This window comes from Podarcis melisellensis (genome assembly GCF_964234715.1).
Source record: "Podarcis melisellensis genome assembly, chromosome: 2".
Classification (NCBI taxonomy): Eukaryota; Metazoa; Chordata; class Lepidosauria; order Squamata; family Lacertidae; genus Podarcis; species Podarcis melisellensis.
In genome coordinates, this window is record NC_138529.1 from 115,867,345 (window position 1) to 115,884,523 (window position 17,179).

Genomic DNA, 17,179 nt, shown 5'->3' on the forward strand with positions numbered 1-17,179 from the left:
AAGGCTTTAAAGCAACAGTTGGGGAAAGATGGAGAAGCCCATTGGAGGCTGCCTTGCCCCGTGAGAAGCACAGCATTGAGCATGGCCGCACGGGCACACAAACAGCACCCGAGCGAGGGCGGGACATGGACGGGCAGGGAGAGCAGCTGGCATTTTGTCACCCCTCTCAGTGATGACACCCGGGCGGGCTGCACGGGTGGGCAAATAAACTGCCCACCCCCTGCTCTGGTCCCCATGATGGAGGCAGGGAGGCAGAGGAACATTATCTCCACATTGCAGATTCCCTCAGCTCTAGAATTCGTGGCCCCCCAAGAAAGCTGAGTGTTGTCCTACCCAGGACAGATAAAAGCATTTCATTGTGCAGCAGATAATTGAACTATGGAACTCACTGCCACTGGAGGCAGAGATGGCCAACAATGCAGGAATCTTTTGCCCAACATGGCGCTCCAGCTGGTGACCCTTGGATTGAGAGTCCAGCATTATCCAGAGGACACCCCATTTGATGCCCCCGATATACAGTACAGAATCCAGCTTGTAAATAAGGAACGTCAATGCATCAACCCTAAACACATTTATAACAGGGCCGAAGCCCCACTCAAGGCAATGGGGTTTATTTCTGACCAAGTGTAAAGGAGGTGAGGCTGTATTTGCAGAGGATATTTGAAGCTGAAGCCCTGTTCAATTTCTTTTACATTTTCTTCCCATTTGAGGTCTCCAGAGCAAGGAGCTATCCTGCGTGACATGGGTGAAGGGGTTCATTTTTAGTCCTCTATTAATCCAATGATGCATGCATTTTCACAGCTGCATAAGGTCTTGTGGGGAGAGGAAGGTTTCCTAGAATTGCAGAAGTGTGAGGGGCCTGAGGGTCCTCTGGTCTCACCCCCTGGGATTAAGAGTCTCATGCTCTGCCCAATCAGACATCTCAAAAGGAAAACAAGATTGAAGGTAGAAAATTTATTAGGATTCCTAAAAGTGTGACTGTCTCTCTAAGAAGTGAGCTGCAGAGGGAATTCTGGGAAAAGGAAAGAAAATGAAAAGAAGAGCAACCTATTTTTGTTTGGTTATTTCTGCTGATTTTGACTGGAATGAATCCTCTCAAAGGGCCCTTGGAAAACTGCCCAACCTGCTCTTGGCGGGTAAATGTCTTTTATGCCAGTCACTCTGGTCTGGAGAGAAACTCCTGCTGGGCCTGAGAGGCAGATTTCGTCTCCTCAGGAGATAATGAGGTGGGTTTTATAATTTCCCCACAGACGAAAGAAAGGGAGGAGGGTCTCTCCAGAGAACGAGGCTCCTGAGAACGTGTAGAGTTCGGCTCCTGAGTCAGCGTCATAAAAAGACACACGTCCCCCTTCATAGTCCAGAGTCACCCGGATCCTCCTGGGCTCCTCACTCAGGGACAGAAGAAAGGAAACAGGGGAGGTGCAGGCCCAGTACTCCCCTCCCCTCTTCTCCACAGCCCAGATTCCTCCCTCAGGACTGAAATCAAAATAGCCCTTTCTCTCCACAGACTTCCTGGCGACCCCCAAACCCCACCATTCCCCACTTCCGACAATGACTTCCCAGAAATGTCTGCCTGCTGTGAACCCCTCACGTCCCAACACACAAAGCCAGTCGCTGAATCTCTCGGGATTGTCAGGCAGGGCTTGACGTTTCTCTCCCCTACTCAGGCTTTTCCGATCCTCCGACAGGATGAGCCTGGGATGGGCTGTGTCTGGATCCAGAGTGACATTTGCTGTTGGGGAGAAGATGAGGGAAAGAGAAGAATAGGCAGAGTCAGCCGAGAGACAGAAACGGACACCTTGATAAATAAATAAAAAACACCCCAAAACCCCCAGATTCCCTTTCAGACCAAGGGGATTTCTTTGCATCGCATGCAAGACTGAGACTCCTCCTTGCAGACTTTCAACAGAATAAATATCTTCCTTGATGGTTTTTAAATCAGTTTTCTTCACTTTCTTATATTCGATGTGTATTGTTCCTGCCCTTCTCTCATCCCAGGCATTTTCTAAGAGGAAAAACCACCCAGGAAACCTTTTACTCAGCTCTTCTGTGTTATCTAAGGGGAAAGAGGGGAGAATTGGAGGAGGCAGGAGAGGAGAGAAGCTGCTTTCCTCTGACAATCTCTGTGGGAATTGGCCTTTGGGGAGCTCTGGGTTGGGCTGGGAGATGAGGACCCCCAGTAATAATAATAATAATAATAATAATAATAATAATAATAATAATTTATATTTGTATACTGCCCTTTGTCCATAGGTCTCAGGGTGGTTCACAGCATAAAAATACAACATAAAACCACATATAGGCCTCCCCTCACTTTCGAAGCTGTGATGTATTGCTAGTAGCAATCTTCTTAATTTTCAACAACAAAATAACAATAATACATATTGCTCCCTTGCTTGCCACATGACAGTATTTGAGCTCATGTTCACATCTTTGTGCACAGAACAATTTATTAAACTGTTAAACATGCACATATGGACTCTCTTAAGATGCTGCTCTGTTGGGATTCTCTGCTGCAGATTAGTTAAGCCAGGTGCCTTAGATCTGAGTCTAATGCTCTGTGCTTTTCCCCCACAATCAAACAGTATATAAATTTGGGCACTCGGTCCCTAAAAGGTTTGCCACCTAGGTAGGAATGGAACTCAGACTGGTGTGCAGGTTCTTCGCAGGGCCAAGCTCTGCCCCCAGTCCAAGTCTTCAAACCCTCTCCCAGTTCATTCATGGGACAGACAAGGAACCCAAACACCTCTAGAGGACTGTTTCCCAGAGTGACGCCATTGATGGGGGTCCCAAAGTCTGCAGAACAGACGGTTCAACACCCATGAAATATCAGTCCCCATGCCTCCTGTGAAATTGTTCCTCTCCTGGAAATTTACCTTTCTGAAACTGTTTTCTTAATAGCAGAGCATCTGAGGAAGCAGAAAGATATAAAGTGTAAGGGCAACACTCTTCCACCAGAATTAAATCTCCGTACAAAAGTAACACTTCATAATGTAACATCCTTAAATTCTAGTATTATTATTAAATAGCAGAAAAATAATTAAAAACAAGAAAATCATAGGAAGAATCTATGAAAATAACTAAAGCTTTAAAACACAACAATCATAAAGCAAGCTTACAAATAACAGAATAAAAACATTCAGCATGAATCCTGCTGGTATCTGAACTTTGTCCCTGAAATTGGGCTCTACATTGGAGGGGAGGCAGAGCAAGAGGAATCCCGTAAAAGGAGGCAGAGGGGAGATGGAGGCAGCCTTAACATCTTCCCCAAGTAAAGTGGGGGGGGGGAATCATTAAAGCCAAAATTTTGCAGACAGGGAACCACAAGGAAAAGGAGGTTTCGTATAACTGGGAGGAAAAAATCCTGACTTTCCTCTGCACTCTGGTTCAGGCTTTCTTTACAGGATCCAGCCTCACAATATACATGGGTGTGATGGGACGATGAGCTGCTTGTGCGTAAAATGCAAGTCCCTCAGAGTTTGATCAGGCTTTCAAACCTCTGCCTGTGACGGAGCCCCTCCAGCATGGCTGCGTCAATCACTAGTAGTATCCGAAAGTGGCTGCTTTCGGAAACGTTTCCAACATAAAAGCTCCTTAACGGAAACACGTCGTCTGGCCTCTCGGCGTGACAGTTTCCGTCGAGGTGTGGGTGTCCCTATAGGAGGTCCTGAGACCTCCCCACTGGTTTCGCTTGAAGCGTCTCTGAGCCATCCCTCCGACTCACTTTCCCTTGGAGTTCTTGCTCGCCCTCTACTGGTTCCCTCTTCCGCTGCTACTGCTCTCTCAACCTCAGGGAGCCTTTGCACCTGCGGCGCTTTAGATGTCAGTTCCCTGACATCCACCTCCCCTCCAGGGCCCCCTTCACCCCCTCCCGTCTCCTCTCCTACTGGCGGTGAGGAGGTAAAACCCTTGAAAGAACCTCCCTCATCTTCCGACGTCGCGAACACTTCCTTCCACTTGTTGCTGTTCCTACTCTCTAGGTACTCTTCGTCATCAGAGTCCACTCCCTCTTCCAACTCCGACTCCGCGAACCCTTCCATTTCCTCTTCCTCATCAGTGGTGCCGAAATACTCCCTCCTAAACCTTGCTATCGGCTGAGGTTTCCTCGGGAACCTTTGATGGAACGTTTCTGTTAAAACCTCGTCATTGACTTCCTGCGCACTTACCCAGGTGTTTTCTGACTCCGGTTCCCCTTCCCACGCCACTAAATACTCCACCTGATTTCCCTTCCACCTGGAATCGAGGATTTCCGCTACATGGTTGCGGCGTTCCCTCTCTTCCAAGGCTGGTCCCCTGACGTGCTCCCCTTCACCTCCTCCCCTGTATGGTGACAGTAACGACCTGTGGAACACTGGGTGCAATTTCATGTGATTGGGTAATCGGAGTTTGAAAGCTACCGGGTTGACCTGCTGAATCACCTCAAAGGGTCCCAATCTTCTGGGCCTCAGTTTCTTACAACCCCCTTTGAACGGCAACCCTTGGGTTGACAACCACACTTGATCCCCCACCCTTATGGTTTCACCTTCCCTTCTGTTCTTGTCTGCCTGCTTCTTATATTGTGCCTTAGCCCTTTCTAAGTTGAGCTGGAGCTGCTGATGGATGGCTTCCATCTCTTCTACAAAATGTTCAGCCGCTGGGACGCTCCATCTCTCCCCTCCTTCCCCTGGAAATGCCCTGGGGTGACACCCGTAATTAGCCAAAAAGGGACTCATCCCTGTGGACACATTCTCCGCATTATTGTAGGCAAATTCTGCCAACGCCAACTTTTCGACCCAATCGTTCTCTCTGTCATTGACATAACACCTAAGATATTGTTGAAGAATGCCATTTGCCCTTTCCGCCTGCCCGTTGGTTTCAGGGTGCCGGGCAGTTGAAAAATTGACTTCCACGTGTAACAAGCTCATGAGCTTCCTCCAGAACCTGGAAGTAAATTGTTTGCCTCGATCTGAGATCACCCTCGATGGAGCCCCGTGCAACCTAAAGATATGTTCCACAAACAACTTCGCCGTTTCTTCCGCTGTGACTGCATGTGAGCATGCTACAAAGTGGCACATCTTAGTTAACAGGTCTACTACTACCATGATGGCTGTTTTCCCCTTGGACCTTGGCAGATCCGTCATAAAATCTATTGATATCGCTTCCCAAGGCCGTTCTGGTGTGGGTAAAGGTTCTAATAACCCTGCCGGCGCCCTTCTTTCCCCTTTGGCTCGCTGACATTGGTCACACCCTCTTACATACTCCCTTACATCTTCCCTCACCTTAGGCCACCAAAATTCCCTGGTAACCAACCACATGGTCTTGTGTTGCCCAAAATGTCCCGCCGTGGGGCTATCATGCAACTGCTTGAGTACTCTCCCCCTCAATTCACCTTCGGGTATATACAGTGCCCCTTTGTAATACAATGCCCCATTTCTTTCCTCAAAACCTCCGGGGCTCTCGCCCTCCCCCCTGAGACCTCTGAGCTTATCCTGGGCATATTCATCATTTTCCGTTTCCTCCACCAGTTCTCGTTGCCCCACCATCGCCGCCCCACACACCCAGCGGTCCTCCGGGATGACATGTCTCTCTTCGATCACCCCCTCCCCTTCCCAATATTCTGGTTTGCGTGAGAGCGCGTCCGCCCTGACGTTTTCTGGGCCTGGCACATAACAAATCTCAAAGTTAAATTTGGAGAATTCCTGTGCCCATCTCACTTGTCGTTGGTTGAGCACTCGAGCTGTTCTCCAATACTCTAAATTTTTGTGGTCGGTGCACACTTGCACCTTGTGTTGTGCCCCAATTAATAAATGTCTCCACCTCCGGAATGCTTCGTGAATGGCAAGTAGTTCCCTGTCATACACCGTGTAATTCCTCTCGGACTTATTCAGCTTCCGCGAGAAGAAGGCACACGGTCTCCACTCCGACGCACTCCTCCCCGGTTGAAGAAGGACCGCCCCTACCGCCCGGTCGGATGCATCTGTTTCCACTCTCATGGGTTTTCGTAAATCCACATGCAGAAGTTGTTCTTCCGAGGCGAAAGCCCTTTTCAGTTCTTCAAAGGCTCGATCCGCCTCTGCCGTCCAAACAAATTTCTTCTTGCTGCTGAGACAGTCGGTGATGGGCGCCGTCAAGTGGGCAAAGTTCTTGATGAACTTCCGATAAAAGTTCCCAAATCCCAAGAATCTTTGCACGTCCTTCTTGGTCTTCGGTGTCTTCCATTCCAGTACCGCTTGGACCTTGCCTGGATCCATGGCCAATCCCTTGTCTGACAAGCGGTACCCCAGGAATTCCACCTCCTTGGTATGAAACTGGCACTTCTCCAGTTTCACCCACAGCTGGTTGGCTTGCAGCCTGCCCAACACTTCTCGAACGTCCCTCACATGCTGTTCCTCATTTTCCGAATACACCAACACGTCGTCTAAAAAGGCCACACAATTCTTGTAGAGCAAAGGTCCCAGAACGTGGTTTATAAAAGCTTGAAAACACGCGGAGCCCCCTTGTAGACCGAAGGGCATAACGAGGTATTCAAAGGCTCCCAACGGGGTAAACATGGTGGTCTTCCATTCATCTCCCTTCCTTATGCGTATCAGATTGTACGCCCCCCGCAGGTCCAGTTTTGTAAAAATCTTTCCCTTCCTTACTCTGGTCAAAATGTCATCAATTCGGGGCATAGGGAAAGCCAGGGGCTCCGACACTGCATTGAGGGCCCTGAAGTCACACACCAGTCTCGGTTTGTCTGTGTTCTTTTTGTCCACAAAGAACACTGGGCTGCCCCCCACCGCTCGGGACTCTCTGATGAAACCTCGCTTCAAGTTTTTGTCAATGAACTCCCTCAGCTCCTGCATCTCCCTGTCTGACATGGCGTACAGCTTGCCTACTGGGAGTTGGGCCCCTGGGAGTAGGTTGATTTGACAGTCAAAGGGTCTATGCGGTGGCAGTTTGTCTGCTTCCCTTTCGCTGAATACGTTGCTCAGATCTGCGTATTGCGGGGGCACCTTCCCTTTGTCCATCACTTCCATCCCCGCTAGGGTGACTCTGTCTCCTCCCGAAACCTTCCCCTCCTTGCAGTGTTCTAGGCAATGCGCTGACCCAAAGGAGACCACCCTCTGATGCCAGCCCACTAGCGGATCGTGTAGCGCCAGCCAGCTCATCCCCAAAATGATGGGCGCTCCTCCCAGGATGGCCACATTAAACGCTATCTGTTCGGTGTGCCTTGCCACTCTCATTATCATCGGCACAGTCTGTTGGCTAACTTCTCCCCCCAACAGCTCTCTGCCGTCAATCGTAGTCACCTGCAAGGGGTTACTTAAAGGGATAGTCTGTATCTGGTGCTCAGCTGCAAACTCCTTACTCATGAAATTACAGGAGCTGCCTGAATCCAAAAGCGCCTTGACCTTTAGTGGGTGTCCGTTTGGCAGTTCTAGTAACACCTCTATCACTAAAGCGGGTCTGGGGGGTTCTGGCATGGGCACTTTCATTGCTCTTTGGCCTGGCTGCTGTGCCCCAACGGTGGCAGCCAGGCGTTGGCTTTTACTTGCTCCTTGCCTTCCTCTTCCTTTCCCCCAACAGCTCCTGCCATCCCTTGCCATTCCTTTCTTTGTGGGCAAACTCTGGCAAAGTGCCCTGGCTGTTGGCAGAGATAACATCTCTTGGCGCTCTTTCCCTCCTTTTTCCGCCCTTCACTGGGATTTGAAACTGCGCGCGCCCGCGCTGTTGCAACTTCCATCGGCTCTGCCGGCGGGAAAGGTGGCTCTGGAATGTCTGGAATGCGGAACTCCCTCCAACGGTCTCCTTTCCCTTCCCGCTTTTCCATAGCCCTCGCCTCCTGGCGCGCTCCTATGGCCAGCGCAGATTTGGTTAACTGGTCCATAGACTCCGCCCTGGGGCCCCGGGAAAGCTCATCTTTGACGGTTGAAGAAAGCCCCTCTTCGAAAAGCATTTGGATGGGCTCCGCCGATAGGTCCCACCCCAATTTGTGAATCAACATGGTAAATTCAGTCCAGTACTCACGGACAGATCTGCTTCCTTGCTGGCAAGCCATTAACTGCCTTCGCACCACCCCCTGCTCAATATCGCTGGAAAACATCAGGTCCATGGCACGAAAAAACTTCCTCGTGTCCTTTAAGATCTCATTATTCGCTGCCATCAGGGGTCTAACCCAATCTTTCGCCCCAGATTCGAGATGGCCAATCACATACGCCACTCGCGATTCCTCATCGGGGAAGTCATCAAACTGCAAGTTTAGAGCGTATTGCATCTCTGTTCTAAAGGCATGATAGTTCCTGGGATCCCCCCCGAATTTCTGCACCAATCCTGGCACCTTTCTGGCGAGCGGGGTGGTTTTCTCCTTTCCCTTTTCTGCATCCTGAGCCCTCCTCTCCTCAAGCCTCGCCGTTTGCAGCGCCAACTGGATCTCCAACGCCCTGTACCTTTCTTCCAGGCTTGGACCTCCTCCAGCTGCTCCTGCTTCCCCGGTTCCGGCTGGATTGCTCATGATGCTTCTCCCTGCACAAGCTGGCTTTCGGAGACTTTCGGATTGCTGTGATGGGACGATGAGCTGCTTGTGCGTAAAATGCAAGTCCCTCAGAGTTTGATCAGGCTTTCAAACCTCTGCCTGTGACGGAGCCCCTCCAGCATGGCTGCGTCAATCACTAGTAGTATCCGAAAGTGGCTGCTTTCGGAAACGTTTCCAACATAAAAGCTCCTTAACGGAAACACGTCGTCTGGCCTCTCGGCGTGACAGTTTCCGTCGAGGTGTGGGTGTCCCTATAGGAGGTCCTGAGACCTCCCCACTGGTTTCGCTTGAAGCGTCTCTGAGCCATCCCTCCGACTCACTTTCCCTTGGAGTTCTTGCTCGCCCTCTACTGGTTCCCTCTTCCGCTGCTACTGCTCTCTCACCCTCAGTGAGCCTTTGCGCCTCCGGCGCTTTAGATGTCAGTTCCCTGACAATGGGCCATTCTGGGGGACAGGAAATGAAGGCTGGAGCCCCAAGAAGGAAGGGATCCTGGAGTTACTAAATTCCATGCAATAAGAGGGGGTTGGACTCGATGGCCCTTGTGGTCTCTTCCAACTCTATGATTCTATGATTCTAAGAGCCTGGCATGTTCAGTTCTGAAGAAGTAACAGAATTCCCAGGGTGAAATCCTGGCAGCCATTTTTCATTACCTTTCCATTGTTTCATTGTATTCTTCACAAGGTGATTTAGATCACAGGATTCCAAGATCCTGTTCCTCAGCTCTGGAGGGAAAGCCAGTGGCTTCTCTGGACTCCCTCTTTCCTCATACCTGGTGAAAAGAAAAACAATGAATGGCCCCATTGTGGCCCCATCTCCCTAATTATTGCAGGAGATTTCAATAAGACGAACAACGTGGAAGTTTATTTCCCAACAGGTTTATTTCTACCACAGATGAGACTTCAGTCCAAAACCCCCGAGGACGGCTGTCAGTGGCTTCGTAAGGATGCTAAACATCACAAGGGACAGGATGTAACCCCAAGCGACACCACGGAGGGCTCCCATGGCTTCAAACTATGCTGCCCCCTAACAACTTTCTGGGAAGGTCCCAGGACTTAAGAACCAAACCCCTGAGGTGGAATGCCTGCAACCCTTCCCTCCCTGAGCTTCTCCAGAGGATGTGAGGGATGTCCAAAGCTGCCCAGAGTTGGGCGGCTGCTACTTGGACAAGATGCTACTGGGACATTGAAATCTGTTGGTACATCCTGAGCTCTTCCCAAGCATCTTTGGCACTTTCTCTTCTAGATATTTGAAATCTCCACCAAGTCAATGAATAGAAAGTGCAAGAGAAAGAAAAGAGCCCCCATCCCTGTGTGAAGGGATGTGGGGAGGGAGGGAGGGAGGAGGCAGTTGACCTTGATCCTTGGAGGGAGAATCGGGGGGGCTACAAGTTCAGAAGTGGGGGCCCTGCTTTTAGCTGTGAGGTGCTGCAGGGAGTGAGTCCTCCAGTCTCCCCCCTGCAGCCCCTGGAGGGCCATGTCTGAGGTTCCTGCATCTCAGCTTCAAAGAGTGATGCTAATGGAAATGAGCCAGATCCACTTACCTCTGCAAGGTCCTTCTCACATCCTAGAGGGAAAAGGAGAAGGGAATTCACTGCACACCACAGGCCACACTAGGAAGACCCCCTCAGACCCTGCCCCTCGGATGTCAGTCTGCCTGGCACATGCCAAGGTTTTGGGTAGGGATGGCTGAATCAGCCAGTTTTGGTTTCTCACAGCTTTTATTTTTCCATTCTGAAATTATGAATTTTTCCAGTATCAGGTTGTTCACAATTCCGCATAACAGCTGAAGGGCATTCGGAGACAAAGCATCAGCAAAGAGCAGAAGACCAGCTCCTGTTCCATCAAGAACACAGACGAATCTCTAGTCTGCATTCAGGTGAGTTCAGCATCCCAGGTCTCTTGGGTCTTCCTGTCCATAACAAACTGACTAGAGGCTCCATCAACTCAGCCCCTGCACTCCTTGCATACATGAAAGGGGCTGCCTTCTCCTGGAGCCTTGGGCTGTTCCTGCCACCATCTTACCTGCAGGAGTTCACTCGCTGGCTGCTGACTCTTCTCCTCCATCTCCTGGATGATCTTCTCAAGAGAGGAGAGTTTCCTGGAGAGTCTGGCCAGCTGCTCATCCCTTCTCCCTGCAATCTCCTTCTCCACCTCTTCCACATGAGTCAGCAGACGTTTTTCTTGTTCTTCCAGGAACTGGCGCAGTTCTCTGAACTTCTCCACAGTCTTCCACCTCTCCTTTTCTGTTAATTTCTGCAAGAAAAGAGGAGGTGCTCAGCCTTCAAAACATCAGGAAGAGAATTGTGAGAATTCCACAGGGAGGACACTTCCGATTTTTAATAGACATGAAACCTCCAGTTACTAAAGAAGTAAACCTTTATTTTGAGGGGAGGCCCTCTCCATTGCTGTTTCTGTTGACTTCTATTTTGCAGAGAGCTACAGCCTAAAGGAAGGAGCATTTGTTCTAGCCATGGATGTTCCCTGCATGTTTTGGGACATGGCATAACCAGAGTTCGAAGTTGTTCAGAGATCACCCAGGGACATAAAACTCCCCTCAGTTTAGGCTTGTGCCATTTAGGTGTAGGAAGGCAAGAGAAACAGCAGGAGGAGGAGGACAGTGCAGAGTTCATCCCCATAGCTGCCCTGTTTTCTTTAAAGGTTCAAAATAGCCTGTGTTTCCTAAAAATGAACATGAGCGCACATTTAGAAAGACAACTCTTTAGTAATATTTATGGTAAATCAGGATTTGAATTGAACCACTTCCACCCTCTCAGCTCACAAGTCCTCAGGCTTCTCCTTCACTGCTATTCATATAATAAATGACAAGGGGAAATAAATGCAATTTAACTGCATTGAAACGTGATGGGGACTAAAATATGGAGACTGAAACAGAGCAATCTTTTGAAATTTACACCTCTGAATTTTTCAAGGTTGACGAAGCCAGGTAATGTTCACAAAATATGTATGTATGAGGGTAAAGTACAGATCAGAATATTTATACAAGGAGGTAGCTATCCTAACATCTTATTCATTTTCAGAATAATAGATTAATAAACAGACTGATATGGAGAAATGAGAAATGGGGAGAAGCTCAAATGGGCAGATTTCCCCATCCCTCCTCAGTCCTGACTCGATTCTTCCAGTGCTTGTTTCCTCCCTAGTAACAACAGAGACACTTACAAGGAGGTCTTTGCTTTCCTTGTCCAGGGATGCTAGATAGGCCAGAATTTCCTCTCTCTCTTTCCTCAGAATCTCCAGGCGGTGGCAGATCTCTCCCTGAAAATAAAAAGGGAAACTTAGGTTTGCTTGAGACACAGAGAGAGGAGATGAATATTATACAGTGGTACCTCGCAAGACGAATGCCTTGAAAGACGAAGAACGCACAAGACGAAAGAGTTTTCCGTTTTTTGAGTCGTTCCGCAAGACGAATTTCCCTATGGGCTTGCTTCGCAAGACGAAACGTCTTGCGAGTTTGTTTCCTTTTTCTTAAAGCTGCTAAGCCGTTAATAGCCGCGAATAGCCGTGCTTTGCAAGACGAAGAAACCACAAAACGAAGAGACTCGTGGAACGGATTAATTTCATCTTGCGAGGCACCACTGTACAGGCTTCTTGGGTCCAGTGGCCTTGCTATAATAGCAAAGTACAGTGGTATCTCGGGTGAAGAACTTAATTTGTTCTGGAGGTCCGTTCTTAACCTGAAACACCACTTTGGCTAATGGGGCCTCCCGCTGCTGCCGCCACGCGATTTCTGTTCTCATCCTGAGGTAAAGTACCACTGTACTTTACTAGAGGAAATAAAAGTACAACCTTTTTGGGTCCATGGCTACCTGGACCAACTACCTTCTTTCTGCGGTGTCCCTGTGGGGCTCAGGATCCCATTTAGGTCCCCCCTTGCTTGCAGATCTTGCAGCCCCTCACCCTTTCTCAAACACCCTCCCTTGCGGAGAGCTCTCTCAGCCTCCTCTCCCCTCTCCTTAGGAGTCCTTCTTATGGGTCTCTGAGCCCCAAAGAAGGGTACCTCCTCACGCTGCCCCACAGGGACTTGTCTGTCCCTTCCCACCAGCAAGGGCCCCTCGCCAGTTTCCTTGCTTCCTCGGAGGCCGCCTCAGCTCCTGGCAGCCAAGACCCCCTGGCCAGCCCCCGAGGCACCATTCGCCAGCGGAGCTTGTAGCCAGGGCTGCTGCAACAAAGAGCTGGAGGGACAGAGGCTAGTGTTGCCAGCGGGATCCCTGAGCATCATTCAAGGCACCCCAGGTGCCACAACACACTGCTTGAAAATCACTGTGGAACTGGGGTGGGAAAGTTATCTAGTCTGGAGCAGAGCAAAGGCAGCCATGCTCGCTCCTTGGAACTTCTCTGAAGAGACTTCCAGCCTGACTTCTCATCTTGAGGTCCCAGGAAGACGTCGAAAGAGGAGGAGGAGGAAGGGGTGAGGCAGAATCCAGAATGAGGGTTTTATTTTTTATGTATAATAGCACAGGTCCAATTCTGACCAATTCTCCCACCAGATGTCAAAGAGAACAACAACTACCAGACTTTTAGAAGACATCTGAAGGCAGCCCTGTTTAGGGAAACTTTTAATGTTTGATGTATTATGGTATTTTAATATTGTTTTGGAAGCCGCCCAGAGTGGCTGGGGAGGCCCAGCCAGATGGGCAGGGTATAAATAATAAATTGTTGTTGTTGTTGTTATCACTGAGTCCCTTGCCATTTGGGATGGGAGGAGATCCTCAGCACACACCCCAAAACCTCATTGCACAGGCCCCACAGCACCCCCAGAATAAGCATGCTTGCCACCAGTAGGTGCTTCCACACACCCCACTCCTAAATCTGCTTCCACAGATACCTGGGGGAGGATCCTGCACCATCTGGTCAATTCCTGGCCACCACTCCTCCCCTCTCCCACCCAGCTGATCCCTTGCAGCCTTGCTGGGGTGTGTGGATGAGCTTAACCCTTTCTCTCCCTCCCACGGTCCCAGTACAATTCTTTGAATTTGCTGTGAGTATTTCAAGGGAAGATCCCTTTGTCCCCCTGGAAGAGAGAAAGACTTCAACTCCCTCCTCCCAAACCTCAGGCTTCCCCTGGGCTGCTTTTTACATAATAAACCACCACCAATTCATGCCATGCCTACTTTGGACCTGAGAATTAAAAAGAAAACCTCCCAAGAAGAACCCAAAGCTATTTCTCCCCCTCAAGATCCAGGGATCTCCTACCTTGTATTCCTCGGAAGCCTCCTCCAGAGGAATCACATTGTGATGTTTGTGCTCCTTGGATCTGTCACACACCACGCAGATGGGGGCTTCATCCTCCTTGCAGAAGAGCTTCAGGGGCTCCTTGTGCTTCTCGCAGACTCCTCCTTTCCCTCCTTCCTCCTTTCCCTCTTGAAGGCTGAGATTCTGGGCTATTTCTACCACGTTAGCCAGTTGCCTGTTGCGGATGAGGCTCCTTCTCTGGACTCTTTCTCTGCACTGAGGGCAGGAAGCCTCTGCCTGAGATTCCCCCCAGAAAAGGATCAGGCAGGATCGGCAAAAGTTGTGCCCACACTCTGCGACGGTGACTGGATCCTTGAAGTAATCCAGGCAGATGGAGCACGTGGCTTCGTCACAAAGATTCTGGATGGGACCCCTTGCAGCAGCCGCCATGGCTCCCTCACTTTCGTTTTCTCAGTTTTCACCCCCTGGGAGTTTCACTTCCCGGAAATGACTCAGAAACTCAGTGACCGCGTGATCTTTTTAAAAATATATTTTCAGTTCCTGAATGTTTTCTCAAGTAGCAGTGACATAGCTGTCAACTTTTTCCCTTTTCTTGCGAAGAATCCTATCTGGAATAAGGGAATTTCTCTTTGAAAAAAGGGAAACATTGACAGCTATGAGCAGTGAATGCTCCTTGATTGCTTCCCATGCTTTTGACACACAAACAGAAACACACAATGTTACCTAGTAACTTGTGGTATTCATACTGTAACATTTTCATTCATAGGCTTCCTTGTCATTTTTGAATTGGAGAAAATCTGCTGCTGCCCTAAATGGACGGGAGTTTTGATTTAACTAGAGGTGTTAGCATTTCACTCCTCCATTGCTGGATGTGTGATTGCTATATCACATGTCTGTGTTTACTTTCTAGGCTTGGAAAGTGTGAGAATGGAAGTCAGTCTTATCTCTTCCACTGTACTGTACTTCTGTATTGTTTCTCTCCCCGCCTCTCTTGGAGAAGAACTGAGAAGACGCCATGGTTGCTTTGTCCTGTATATATTGCTTAATAAATACTTAGAATGCTACACTCATGCTCCACGGTAGTTTCTGCTATACTCTGCTGATAGAGTGTGCATATTCTTTTGCACCATTAATATTTGAAAACATCCCGGGACTGCGTTGCATCAGAAAGATGCCCGGAGAGGTTTGTCTCATCCCGGGGGCTGCGTGTGCCCCCAGGAGTATGCCAACAAGGGGGACCTGATTCCGTGAAGTCCTAAAAGTCTAGTTGTTAATTCTAACTTTATCCACTTTTAGCATGCTGGCAAAGAACTTCGGATTGAAAGAGATGCTTTTAGTCACTTCCTGTTTGTACTGACTCCGCCTCTCCTGCAGTGAACACGCCCCCTTTCAATATGACAAAGTTCCATTGGACGCCAGGACTGGATGCCCGCCTTCCCTTCCATTCTGAACAGGGAAGAGGTGCAAAGAGCTGCTCTGGGTGGTGGCTGATATAGGTGTCTTTCCCCCCATTTATCGGGCTGCTGACGTGGAGGCATGCTTCCATCATTTGGCAATCCTGTCTCTCTTCCTCCCTATGCTGTTAGATGTGGCATTTTTGTTTGTGTGTTATAGCAAACCCTCCTGCATGCAGCATGTTCTCTAAAAGTCAAGGGCCCTGTGCAAACCTCTCCTTCTGTTGAGCGATCAAGGCCAATGAAGGAGGACTTGCTAAGCCTGTGTAGCATAGTTGACACGGGTTCAAATTTTGGGATGGGGAGGCCTACTTTGAGATGTCACATTGACAGCGAACGCTACTTAGCAGAGCCCAACCTCACACAAACACCCCTCCCCAAATATGTGTGCTTGTTGTTGTTTAGTCGTTTAGTTGTGTCCGACTCTTCGTGACCCCCTGGACCAGAGCATGCCAGGCACTCCTGTCTTCCACTGCCTCCCGCAGTTTGGTCAAACTCATGCTGGTAGCTTCGAGAACACTGTCCAGCCATCTCGTCCTCTGTCGCCCCCCTTCTCCTTCTGCCCTCCATATTTCCCAGCATCAGGGTCTTTTCCAGGGAGTCTTCTCTTCTCATGAGGTGGCCAAAGTATTGGTGCCTCAGCTACACGATCTGTCCTTCCAGTGAGAGCTCAGGGCTGATTTCCTTCAGAATGGAGAGGTTTGATCTTCTTGCAGTCCATGGGACTCTCAGGAGTCTCCTCCAGCACTATAATTCAAAAGCATTGATTCTTCTGTGATCAGCCTTCTTTATGGTCCAGCTCTCACTTCCACACATCACTACTGGGAAAACCATAGCTTTAACTATACAGGCTGTTATGTACTGAGTTGAATAGGATCCAAAATGCAGCAGTCTGATTGGTCCTAGAACAATAGGATCCAAAATGCAGCAGTCTGATTGGTCCTAGAACTATAGGGTTCAGAATGCAGCAGTCTGATTGGTCCTAGAACATTGCAGCAGTATGATTGGTCCGCAGGAGCTACCCAATCCAGCTCCAGGTGGAAGTGAATCCACAACCTGATTGGCCTACAGGAGAATCCCGGAATTAGCCAATCATGTGGGGCCCATTGTGTAAATAATGTATATAAAGCAGAGATCCTGGGGGAACTTCCAGTCCTCCTCACCACTATAAGCTGAATAAAGAGCATGAAATCCAGTCTTCATGGGCCTTTGTTGGCAATGTGATGTCTCTGCTTTTTAAGATGCTGTCTAGGTTTGTCATTGCTTTCCTCCCAAGAAGCAGGCGTCTTTTAATTTCGTGACTGCTGTCACCATCTGCAGTGATCATGGAGAAATATGTGTGCAGTATGCTGGAAATAAAACTGTTGTATGTTGCCCCTTCCCAGCTGACCTGAGTACCTGAAACCTGAAACCACCTCACAGCCTCAGTTCAATGCTGGTCACACAAACACACACCTCAGCCATTTCCTTTCCCCATCTGGATTTCCTCACACACACACCCCAATTTTTGTTTCCCACCGCCAGCCCCACAAGCGAAAGGAACTCGAGGCTATCTGGAGAGCAAGACGGGTCGGTGTGCACCGACCCCTCTCGCTCTCCGGATAGCCGCCTCTGGAGTGCAGCAGGAGGCTCTGGAGGCTTCGGGTTCCTTTCGCTGAAGGGTAGGTGCCCCTTCAGCTAGGGCGCAGCGCCCCTTCAGCTAAGCGGGAGGAGAAATGGAAGGGGCTCCATTTTTCCTGCCGATTTGCTGAAGGGGCGCTGGGCAGACAGGGGGAGAAATTTTTTTCTTCTTGATCTCCCCCTGTAAAACAAGGTGCGTCCTATGGTTGGGTGCGTCCTATAGAGCGAAAAATACGGTAAATTAGAATGGGCTGCTTTCTGCACATGTCCCTCTCTGTCTCCCATCCTACAAGCAAGAGGCATATAGGATGGGAGACACCTGGCTTACTAGTAGTACATGTGAAAAGGAACTAGGGGTCTTGGTGGCCCACAAGCTGAACATGAGTCAACAGTGTGAT

General features: G+C 49.4%; 1 protein-coding gene across 1 annotated transcript; it reads right to left on the reverse strand.

The window, feature by feature from the left end:
* Positions 1–952: 952 nt before the first annotated feature.
* LOC309364869 (zinc finger protein RFP-like) lies at positions 953–14,164 on the reverse strand. Its single transcript, XM_081902831.1, has 6 exons — positions 13,708–14,164; positions 11,674–11,769; positions 10,516–10,746; positions 10,035–10,057; positions 9,145–9,263; positions 953–1,732 (listed from the first exon to the last, which is right to left on the reverse strand). The coding sequence occupies exons 1-6, from the start codon at positions 14,134–14,136 to the stop codon at positions 1,212–1,214; spliced, it is 1,419 nt and encodes a 472-aa protein (XP_081758957.1). The 5' UTR covers positions 14,137–14,164; the 3' UTR covers positions 953–1,211.
* Between the last annotated feature and the right edge of the window lie 3,015 nt (positions 14,165–17,179).

Bases quoted from the DNA above. Each gene is read 5' to 3' on its own strand.
- LOC309364869 (XM_081902831.1), bottom strand. From the start codon at position 14,136: ATGGCGGCTGCTGCAAGGGGTCCCATCCAGAATCTTTGTGACGAAGCC. The intron at 11,770-13,707 runs GTAGGAGATCCC...TTTTATTTTCAG, and splicing joins AGGCTTCCGAGGAATACAAG to GGAGAGATCTGCCACCGCCT. The intron at 1,733-9,144 runs GTAATGAAAAAT...TCTCCCCAACAG, and splicing joins TACAATGAAACAATGGAAAG to CAAATGTCACTCTGGATCCA.